This window comes from Anguilla anguilla, chromosome 17, assembly GCF_013347855.1.
Source record: "Anguilla anguilla isolate fAngAng1 chromosome 17, fAngAng1.pri, whole genome shotgun sequence".
Classification (NCBI taxonomy): domain Eukaryota; kingdom Metazoa; phylum Chordata; class Actinopteri; order Anguilliformes; family Anguillidae; genus Anguilla; species Anguilla anguilla.
The window spans coordinates 26,767,041-26,778,618 of NC_049217.1; the positions used below are offsets into that span (position 1 = coordinate 26,767,041).

Sequence of the window (11,578 nt, forward strand, 5' to 3'; positions counted from 1 at the left end):
GTTTTTTTTTTTTTCTTCTGTTTTTGGCAGAAAGACTCCCATAACCAGGACGCGGCGTTAACAGGAGACTCTCGAGGAGCGATCTGTGCACTCGTCATCAGAGCGACGATCTCAGCGCTGAGGAAGCCGCTCCGGAGAAGGAGAAAAGGAGTCACCGCCTGGCCGTTTTTTGAAGACGTAGTCAGTGCCGCTCTGCTGCGTGCACCGCTGTAAAATTCAGCCCCCCGGCTCAGAACTGGCTGGTCGACATTGTCGTGTATGACTCGGAGGTTTTGTCCCGCGAGCCTTTCCACAGGACGAATTTCCGGTGGTGCAGGGCGATCTCGGGGACCGGGATGAGCTGCAGCAGCTCGGAAAGCTTCTTCTTGAAAGCGGACGTCCTGGCCGTGAAGAGGAAGAAGATCTGCAGGCCCTTCAGCAACGACAGCAAGGGGGGAGTTACATTACAATACAATACATTACAATACATTACACTACATTACATTACATTACATTACAATACAATACATTACACTACAATACATTACAATACATTACACTACACTACACTACATTACATTACATTACAATACAATACATTACATTACACTACAATACAATACATTACACTACAATACAATACATTACAATACATTACACTACACTACAATACAGGCATTTAGCAGACGTTCTTATCCAGAACGACTAATTTTTAAATTTTTTTTTATTTTTTACTTACACAACTTTTTTACATTTACATTGCATCCATTTATACAGCTGGATATATACTGAAGCAGTGTCCTACCCAGGAATTAAATCTATGATCTTTTGGTTACAAGCCCAGTTCCTTACCCACGATGCTACACTACTGAGTTTTACAATGCAAATGTCACCCTGGTGTCATCAGCCACAGCAGTGGAAAGATTGCCGCTCCATGGAATTATGAATCGTATCTCTGTTCTGATAAACCGCGTCACATTCTAGAAAGGGGATATTATTCTGAGAAAGACCGATCGATACGTGCACGTTCCATAAAGTGGCAGAGTCGTTTCACAAAAAAAACGCCATTTCTTGAGTCAGGGAGCTACTGTACATACCTGGGTGGTGGTTAAAACGCAGAAGATGATGCCGACGACGTTGTTGCTGCTCGCGGTGTCGATCAGCAGCAGATACCCCAGGACCCAGGAGAGCCCCAATACTACACTCAGAGAAAGGCTGCTCAGTACCTTCTTCACAGGAGAACTTATCCTTGTGCTGGAGAAATGTAAGACATACATAAACGCACCTTCATATGTACATCCCACGGTTGTTACATTACAGTATTACATTTCATTGATTTAGCAGACGCTTTTATCCAAAACGACGTTATATCGTGGTCGTTGAGGTAACTACACGACACAGGTTCGATCAGGACACGACACAGGTTCGATAAGGACACGACACAGGTTCGATAAGGACACGACACAGGTTCGATAAGGACACGACACAGGTTCGATAAGGACACAACACAGGTTCGATAGGCGTACAGCACTGCACGTACCCCTGTATCAAATGCAGCCTGCATACCTTTCCCTGTAATATACACAGCCTGTATACCTCCACCTATACATTATACAGTATATAATCAGCATACTGGCCCCATGCGTATATTAGCACAAGTCTTTAAGAACCCCCCCTCTGTGAACATCGCTCGCCAATACCCTCAACCTCCCCCCTCTGCCCAACACTCTTCCTGAGCACCGTTTATTTCTCGGACAATGGTCACCTTCGCAGCGTTGGGTTTGTCCTGCAGGTCTCCACTGTGAAGTACACGTAAATCACACAGTTATAAAGCAGCATCAGAGCGACGGGAAGCAGGAACCCCCACAGCATGGGCTTCCTCAAGTCCAGCCTCTTCTCTTTGTCCAGGGCAGCCAGCCAGCAGCTGAAAAAACAGCCATTCGTATGCAAATAGTATTTTTTTTATAGCAGTTTACCTTAATGCTAGCTTTTGTGCATGAAGTGTTGACATTGGGCACTGAGGTCAACTGCTGGACAAATGAAATCTATGTACTGTACATTAGGTATGCTGCAAAACCAACGATAGTCACTAGCAGCACTCACGATTAAATTTAATCAGCGTTATCAAAATGAATATAAGAGTTGAAGCATCTTCTTACAGCTGATTTACACTGATTAATCCAAACCAGTTCATGTTAAGATGTTTCATTCATTTTTTAAATCTTGATATTTGAAACCGTTGATTTGCCTGTAGGTTAATTTTAACCCATTGATGAGTAGGGGTTTTTTTGGAATATTTTTTCAACATTTTAATTCAGTATTCTAGAATTCAATAGCTTTCAGTTACTTAAGAACACTTCCATCACATATTTGTGATTTTACACCTTAAAGGGATAAATAAGGTATTCCAAAATTGATATGCAACATTGACATTGCAGTGTGCAATGTGCATACTATATAACTGCATTTTGGTCAGTAGGAGAGATGCATTTGCATTTGCAAATTTGAAATTTGAATTGCAGCATGGCAAAAACAGCTCCATCCACAACATTTTGAGTTATCTGGTAATACCAGGGACTGGAAATGTTTGGGGATTATTTGACGACATGAAAAAATGGACACAGCCCTATCAACTTAAAAAAATATATATAATATTTATTTTTAATTTTCAATGAGAGTAACTTATTTAGCACTATCCAAACAATTTTTACTGAAAATTATGTTTTAACTGTGCATTTGCAAACGTAATTCGTTCGGTGTGTGAATGTGTGAATGTGGACTGCACTGACCACACTGTACACCGCTGTGTAATATGTGTGTATGACGGTGCTCACAATTCCTCCTGCCGATAGTTCAGTGGGTGCTGTGGTGTGTATGTGGCTCCCAGTGTTACAGCTACAACTGCTGCAGGGAAACCTGGGGAAGAGTCCACACACACACACTCTCTCTCAAACGAATCGTCCAAAAACAAAAAAAGAAAGGGCAGCGTCCCTGAGATGGATCGTACCCACCCGAAAATTATACATCAATAGATACAGCAGTTATACACTCTGAAATACACACATATATGCTAATTGCTATGGCTACCAATTATTCAAGGCAGTTTGACATTGCTATAGACGGTTTCAACGGTAACAACATAAACAAACGTTACTGCGCATGTGCGTTGTTCTGGCCCTAACTTGACTTCCGGCAGACTTCCGCAAACAATCAAGAACAACAGAGTCCCTCTAGACTATTTCTGATAACAAGCAAAGTAAATAACAAGTAAATTACGTTAGCTAGCTAGTTAAAACTATGTCTAGCCCGTATTATTTGGGGTTACCAGTCGAAGAAAAGAACCGTTACTTGGCCAAACTGAAATGCGATAATGTTACATTACCAGAAAATCAAGTGACAGATAACTGTTCACAGTATTGCACCTTGCTGAGCATCATACATTCCTTACATAATCCATAACTGTTCTGGGTTACATGCACATTCATTCCTGTATAAAAAGTGCACTCTTTCTATGATATTGCTTAAAAACGATGATTAGAAGCACAAACTGGGGCTAGTGGGCAGCATGTGTAGCCAATGCAATTACTGTAGGTTATTTATTTGTATAGCATGTATTGATGGGAAAACATCGTGGGTCTTATAGTTTGGGTCATCTTGCTAGGTTACCACAACAAAAATGATCAGGCAATGTAACGCTGTCAAGTCATTGGAAACAGGTATCATAACGTTAGTAAAAAACGTAGCTAAAGCGTATGAACTACTAGCATTGAGCTAACGTTACTGTGCATAATTTATAAAATGTTAGCTACGTTTAGCTAGCTAGCTAGTTGGCTAGCTAACTAGAATGAATGAATTAAGCTACAATCAATTTAGTTAGCTAATTCATAACTATTTCAGGCGTGTTACTGGTCACTTAGTTATCGCTTATTATGAGTTTGTTACCTGAAACAAAGTGCTAGAGTGAGAGCACCTATTCGACCACCTTCGTTCGACAGACAGGAAAGCGTAAACTGATTCGCAACTATATATGAAATAGGCGAAATATCGGTAACAACCTGTACCTAGTTATGTAGGAAAATATCCTTGTTATCCTCCTGTGGTTATTTTTTCAGTACTTTCACGTTTTTTTTGTGTGCCAGCAAATAAGTCAGACGTGGTCCAGCGCTAGCATTTGGTTGCTAAGGGGACGTGTATCGACCACCCCATATAAATGAATGGAACTTGACATAAATTTGCTAGTATCCTGTCTTGCATATTGGAGGTTAATATGAGAAAGGGTGGTCTCTCATCAGCACGTCTAGGAATCCGTACATATTCACTGTTGTAACCTAAGTCGCAGGACGCAAAATAGCCGTTAGGAAAGCAGTTTGAAATTATGAAGAAAAGTCTGCGCCATTGACTTTAATGGGTCGCGATGACATAATTCATTGTCTTAAGTTGATATAGTAAATAAGGCTGTATTAGTATTACTAAATGTGTATGTATGAAGTTGATTTTTTAAAATACAGTTTATTATGTGTATTTTTACAGGACTTACATTTTAATAGGTAACGATGTCCAGTTATTTCTCAAAAATACGAAGTAACAACGGGCAAGCACCAGCTGTGATAATCGCAGGGATTCATCAATTCGTTTCACAATTTCCTAGTGAGGTTACAAAGTTAAATTATGTATTTTTACTAATTTTCGAAATATAGTTTGTTCCTGAGGTCAGGTTGCACCCCACAGCACAACAACCTGAGCCCAACATCAGTCTGTTCATCAGTTTAACTTTCACTCCATTTGTAATCGGTGCCATATTAGCCAGTAAACACAAACCCAATAATAAACAAACACAGACCGGAAGTTAACTTAGGGCCAAGCGCATAACCTTGGCAACGCGCGTGCCACTGATGAAACCGTCTATAGCCACCCTGTGGGTTTTTGCTCTGACCCTAACGAAAGCGCATCTCATTCAACAGCCAATCAGCAGAATCAGGAGCGTCAAATTAAGGGGCTGACATGAAAACCCGCAGGACGGCAGGTCGCCAGGCAAAAAAAGGATCGGGCAGAATTGCTCTGAATGAAGGGACGATGAGGGTGACATACCCCAGCCAGCCACCAGGGCGGCGATGGTGAAAGGGCGGTCGTTCTGCGCGAGGGGGCGGAGGACCAGGAGGAATATCTGCGTGGCGTAGAGCGTGTTCCAGGCGAAGGTGGCCAGCAGGAAGTAGTGGAGCAGCGCCGCGACGGCGGTGCAGACGCCAGAGTCGCGCTCCTCGTGCTCGTCCGAGGGGAGGGCCACGTTGGGCTCATTTGCCCCCGGGGAATTTGGCGGGTGGTTGTTGATCCCAAGCAGGAAAAGGAGGTAGAAGACCAGCAGGGAGAAACAGATGCTCACCAAGAGCAGCGTGACGTTGGCCTTACGTGACCTCCTGAGGACAGCGACAACACAGCCGCCATCAGCCACTCTCAGTCAACCCATCAGTCTCTCAGTCAATCCATCAGCCACTCTCAGTCAACCCATCAGCCACTCTCAGCCAATCCATCAGCCACTCTCAGTCAACCCATCAGCTACTCTCAGCCAATCCATCAGCCACTCTCAGTCAATCAATCAGCTACTCTCAGCCAATCCATCAGCCACTCTCAGCCAATCCATCAGCCACTCTCAGTCAATCAATCAGCTACTCTCAGTCAGTCCATCAGCCACTCTCAGCCAATCCATCAGCAACTCACAGGCAATCCATCAATCTCTCAGCCAATCCATCAGCCACTCACAGGCAATCCATCAATCTCTCAGCCAATCCATCAGCCACTCTCAGTCAACCCATCAGCTACTCTCAGCCAATCCATCAGCCACTCTCAGTCAACCCATCAGTCTCTCAGTCAATCCATCAGCCACTCTCAGCCAATCCATCAGCTACTCTCAGCCAATCCATCAGCCACTCTCAGCCAATCCATCAGCTACTCTCAGTCAATCCATCAGTCTCAGTCAGTCCATCAGCTACTCTCAGTCAATCCATCAGCAACTCACAGGCAATCCATCAGCAACTCACAGGCAATCCATCAGCAACTCACAGGCAATCCATCAATCTCTCAGCCAATCCATCAACCTCAGTCAATCCATCAGCTACTCTCAGTCAATCCATCAGTCTCAGTCAGTCCATCAGCTACTCTCAGTCAATCCATCAGTCTCTCAGTCAGTCCATCAGCTACTCTTAGTCAATCCATCAGCCTCAGTCAATCCATCAGCAACTCACAGGCAATCCATCAGCTTCTCTCAGCCAATCCATCAGCTAGTCTCAGTCAATCCATCAGTCTCTCAGTCAATCCATCAATCTCTCAGCCAATCAGTAGTCTGGACGAACGCATGTACTTTCTGGGGCAAAAAGGAGGAGCCTCTGCTTCCCCCCCCCCCCCCCCGACACTCCCTCTGTTCCGTGTGTGCTGCAAATCTAAGTCCCAACTGAAACACACCAGCGAAACGGACAAAGCTATCAAGCTATAGAGCTAACCCAAATTATCTGCTAAAAATAGAATTATGGACAAATTCAAAGAAGATAATTATGTTTGTGGTAAGGTGGGCGTGGTTTTTGCGTTGGCTGCAGAGAGAGAGTGGGCGGGGCGGCTCTCGGAACTCTGCGCCACGGCTGTTGGGGTTTATTAATCAGCACGGATAGTTAATTGTTTGATTGATTGACAATGTGCTGATTACCTCGACAGTGAGCCTGGACGTTTAAAAGCGGCTCGACAGAGAGAGAAGGAGGAGAACTGGAGGAGGAAGAAGAGCTGACGGGCAGTCAGCCGTGAATTGTAACTTATACCTTGTGTATTGCGAACAGAAAGCCGCGTGGCGCCCGGAAAATAAAAAGACGCAGTCGCGTCCTGAAAAAGAACTTGTCTCTCTCTCATCTCTCAAACGAGCGGTAGCACTCAGTTTGCTACAGTGGTGGCCCGTGCGGGGAGACGGCAGGAAGAGAGAGAGAGAGAAGGTCAGAGATGGACCCAAACCGGAGCGAGACGGCGCAGCCTCTCGTAGCGCTGGCGAGGATGCTGGAGGGGATGGCCCAGATGCAGGAGCGGCAGGCGGCCGTACACGCAGAGCAGATGGAGGCTCTGCGTGCACAAGCCTCCCTCCAGACCCAGGCGCTGCGACAGCTGGCTGCCGCCGGGGAAACCAGCTCCCGGGACCCGCCGTCCCGATCCCCTCTCCGGATCCACATACCAAAAATGACCGCCGAAGATGACATCCAGGCCTTCGTGGAAAGTTTTGAGGTGGCAGCGGAGGCGTGTCAGTGGCCCCACGAGGAGTGGGTTGTACACCTCCTGCCCCTTTTAACTGGGGAAGCCCAGCAGGCGGCGCATGGACTGCCGCCCGGAGCCCGGGCGGATTACAAGATTGTGAAGAGGGCGATCCTGGACCGACTGGGCTGCAGCACGGAGGATTACCGGCGCCGGTTCCGGACGGCGAAACTGGTGGCGGAGGACCGTCCCTTCGCATACGCCCAAAGGCTAACCCACATGGCCCGGCGTTGGCTGCAACCAGAGACCCGGTCCGCCGGGGGCGTGGTGGAGCAGGTTATACTGGAACAGTTCCTGGAAGGGTTGCCGGAGGGAACGGCCAATTGGGTGCGCTGCCATCGCCCGACCAACCTAGAGGGGGCGGTTACCCTGGCGGAAGACCACCTAGTGCTATACCCCAGCGCCCAGCAGCAAGCACGGCCGGAACCGGCGCCTAGGAGGAGACCCCCTCCTCGTGCTGGCCCCTTCCCTGTCCCCCGGGCTCTGCCCCCTCCCTTGCCTCAAACTAATCCCCCCTTTTTTCCGATTCCCTCTCCAGGTCCAGGCTCAGTGGCGGGGGGCTCCGGCTCGCAGAGGGCGCCTCAGACGCTCGGACCGGGGTGTTGGCGGTGCGGACAGCTGGGTCACCTGCGCCGCGATTGTCCACTTATGGAAGTGGGGCAGGTGGTCCGGGTGGTCGGGCCGCCCACTTCCGCTCCCGATCAGGAGGGAGCGTACTGCATCCCGGTAAGGGTGCAAGGGAGTGAACACCGGGCGCTGTTGGATTCAGGGGCTATGCAGTCCCTGATCCAGCAAAACCTGGTTCGAACCGAGGCATTGGTAAAGGCACCCTGGGTTTCCATTCGGTGTGTGCATGGAGATGTGCACAAGTATCCGGTAGTACCCGTGGAAATTTGTTACCAGGGAAAAACGCATATTGTGAAGGCTGCGGTTAGCTCCCGGCTTGCGCATCCCCTAATCTTGGGTACTGATTGGGCGGGGTTTAGGGAGATCTCTAGAAACATACTGGGGTTGCGATCACGACCGATAGGGAAGTGTGACGTGTGTGCTGTTGACGGTGGTGACGCAGGGCCGTCCGACACGGCCGGGGCGGGGAGGGACCCAGGCGAGCCTCCGGTTGAGACTCCCCGGGGTCCTGTATTCCAACCCGCGGAGGATTTCCCACTCGAGCAGTCTCGGGACGACACCTTACGCTTTGCCTATGACCAAGTGATGCGGATTGATGGTCAGCAGGTGCGCCCCGATGCAGTACTCTCTCACCCTTATTTTTCTATTATTAGGGACAGGTTGTATCGAGTGTGTCGTGACGCTCAGACCGGTGAAGAAACGACCCAGTTGTTGGTACCCAGAAACCGCCGGGAAATGGTTTTCCAGGCGGCTCATTACAACCCCATGGCGGGGCACTTAGGGTATGATAAGTCACTACACCGAATAATGGCTCGGTTTTACTGGCCGGGCATTTGGGCGGACGTACGTCGGTGGTGTGCGTCCTGTCCCGAATGTCAATTAGTGAACCCCCCGGCCACCCCAAAAGCGCCGTTGCGCCCACTACCCTTAATAGAGGTTCCCTTTGACCGAATTGCTATGGACCTCATCGGGCCATTTGAACGGAGCACCCAGGGATACCGTTTCGTGTTGGTCTTGGTGGATTATGCGACCCGGTATCCCGAAGCAGTGCCGTTGCGCAATATTTCAGCTAAGAGTGTTGCGCAAGCTCTGTTTCAAATTATCTCCCGGGTCGGAATCCCGAAAGAGATTCTGACTGATCAGGGCACTTCGTTTATGTCACGTACACTAAATGAGCTATACGGATTACTGGGCGTCCGCTCTAATAGAACCAGTGTATACCATCCCCAAACAGATGGGCTTGTGGAGCGGTTTAATAGAACTCTGAAGTCCATGATTCGAAAGTTCATTCACGACGATAGCCGAAATTGGGATAAGTGGTTAGTCCCTCTATTATTTGCAGTGCGGGAGGTTCCCCAGGCCTCCACGGGATTTTCTCCCTTTGAACTGTTATTCGGTAGAAAACCTCGGGGAATATTGGACCTAGTTAAAGAAAGCTGGGAGGACGGTCCAAGCCCCAGCAAAAATGAGTTGCAATACGTTATGGACCTGCGAGCAAAACTCCATACACTGGGTCGGTTGTCACGGGAGAATTTGCTCGAGGCTCAGGAACGTCAGCAGAGGCACTACAATAGAGGGACGAAACTACGTCAATTCTCGCCGGGAGATAAAGTCCTGGTATTACTTCCAACCTCCAGTACAAAATTACTCGCCAAGTGGCAAGGGCCCTTCGTGGTCACACGACGAGTTGGGGAGGTTGACTATGAGGTGGAGCGTGCTGATAGAGAGGGAGCGAAACAGATTTATCACCTCAATTTATTAAAAGCCTGGAAAGAGGTGGTGGCTGTTTCTCTGGTAACGGTGGATCAGGAGAGGGACGAGCTGGGGCCGGAGGTAGTAAATTCAATCAATCAGACCCCACCCCTTTCAGATAGCCACCTCTCGCCAAGTCAGAGAGCAGACCTTGCCATGTTGCAAAAACGGTTTGCGGATGTGTTTTCTCCCCTACCAGGACGCACGAACCTCATACACCACCATATCGACACCCCCCCGGGAGTAACGGTACGTTCCCGCCCCTATAGACTGCCGGAGCACAAAAAGAAATTGGTGCAGGCAGAAATAAAGGCCATGCTGGAGTTGGGTGTAATAGAGGAGTCCCACAGTGCCTGGAATAGCCCCATCGTGCTGGTAAGTAAGCCGGATGGCTCTATTCGGTTCTGTGTGGATTATAGGAAAGTGAATGCTGTGTCACATTTTGATGCCTATCCTATGCCTAGGGTCGACGAACTCCTGGATCGGCTGGGCACGGCTCGTTTTTTCTCGACACTGGATCTGACTAAGGGCTATTGGCAGATTCCCTTGTCTGCAAAGTCCAAAGAGAAATCGGCTTTCTCCGCTCCGGACGGTTTGTACCAATTCCGAACACTTCCGTTTGGGTTATTCGGGGCCCCAGCCACCTTCCAGCGCCTGATGGATCGGCTGCTGCGTCCGCATGCTGCGTATGCTGCTGCCTATCTGGATGATGTTATCATCCACAGTAGCAGCTGGGCACAGCATATGTGGCATGTGGGGGCGGTGCTCGAGTCCTTGAGGCAGGCGGGGCTCACGGCTAACCCAAAGAAGTGTGCGATTGGCCGAGCGGAGGTACGGTATTTGGGGTACCACTTGGGAAGTGGACAGGTGCGACCTCTGGTGGATAAAACCGCGGCGATTGCGACCTGTCCACGACCCAAGACGAAAAAAGAGGTAAGGAGGTTCTTGGGGTTGGCCGGCTACTATAGACGGTTTATTCCGGCGTTTTCACAGCTGACCAGCCCCTTGACTGATTTAACTCGCAAAGGTGCCTCAGATCCGGTCCAGTGGACGGAGCCGTGCCAGCGAGCGTTTGAGAGGGTAAAGGAAGCCCTCTGCGGGGAGCCGCTCTTGTTCACCCCTAATTTCTCTCTTCCTTTTATCCTGCAGACCGACGCATCGGACAGAGGGCTGGGGGCTGTTTTGACCCAGCAGGTGGAGGGAGTCGACCGCCCGGTGCTGTACCTCAGCCGCAAACTATCCCAGCGGGAGGCGAGGTACAGCACGGTAGAGAAGGAGTGCCTCGCCATCCGGTGGGCGGTCGGGTCCCTGCGCTACTACCTGCTGGGTCGCCCATTCACCCTCTGTTCGGACCACGCTCCCCTCCAATGGCTCCACCGCATGAAGGATACCAACCCGCGAATCACCCGGTGGTATCTGGCTCTACAACCCTTTAATTTTAAGGTGGTTCATAGGCCGGGGGCGCAGATGGTGGTGGCGGACTTCCTCTCTCGCCCCGAAGGGGGTGGGGGGGGGGGTCGGTCATCGGCCGGATGGCTCCCCGGCCTAAGTCGGGCGGTGGGGGTATGTGGTAAGGTGGGCGTGGTTTTTGCGTTGGCTGCAGAGAGAGAGTGGGCGGGGCGGCTCTCGGAACTCTGCGCCACGGCTGTTGGGGTTTATTAATCAGCACGGATAGTTAATTGTTTGATTGATTGACAATGTGCTGATTACCTCGACAGTGAGCCTGGACGTTTAAAAGCGGCTCGACAGAGAGAGAAGGAGGAGAACTGGAGGAGGAAGAAGAGCTGACGGGCAGTCAGCCGTGAATTGTAACTTATACCTTGTGTATTGCGAACAGAAAGCCGCGTGGCGCCCGGAAAATAAAAAGACGCAGTCGCGTCCTGAAAAAGAACTTGTCTCTCTCTCATCTCTCAAACGAGCGGTAGCACTCAGTTTGCTA

General features: G+C 49.3%; 2 protein-coding genes across 3 annotated transcripts in view; one reads left to right on the forward strand and one right to left on the reverse strand.

Moving 5' to 3' along the window:
* Positions 1–229: 229 nt before the first annotated feature.
* The window catches only part of LOC118217163 (adhesion G-protein coupled receptor G7-like), a 19,720-nt gene continuing 8,371 nt past the window's right edge, over positions 230–11,578 (reverse strand). Inside the window, exons 9-13 of the mRNA XM_035398985.1 lie at positions 5,068–5,393; positions 2,814–2,895; positions 1,745–1,903; positions 1,077–1,233; positions 230–412 (exon numbers count right to left, since the gene is read on the reverse strand). Coding sequence (XP_035254876.1) covers positions 230–412; positions 1,077–1,233; positions 1,745–1,903; positions 2,814–2,895; positions 5,068–5,393 — 907 coding nt within the window. The remainder of the gene's footprint in view (positions 413–1,076; positions 1,234–1,744; positions 1,904–2,813; positions 2,896–5,067; positions 5,394–11,578) is intronic.
* LOC118216446 (zinc finger protein 174-like) lies at positions 6,826–11,442 on the forward strand. Of its 2 annotated transcripts, none has more exons than XM_035397610.1 (2): positions 6,826–7,986; positions 11,358–11,442. In XM_035397610.1, the coding sequence occupies exons 1-2, from the start codon at positions 6,958–6,960 to the stop codon at positions 11,358–11,360; spliced, it is 1,032 nt and encodes a 343-aa protein (XP_035253501.1). In that variant the 5' UTR covers positions 6,826–6,957; the 3' UTR covers positions 11,361–11,442. The 2 variants fall into 2 exon arrangements, with proteins under 2 accessions (XP_035253501.1, XP_035253500.1); XM_035397609.1 differs by lacking the exon at positions 11,358–11,442 and adding an exon at positions 8,541–9,061.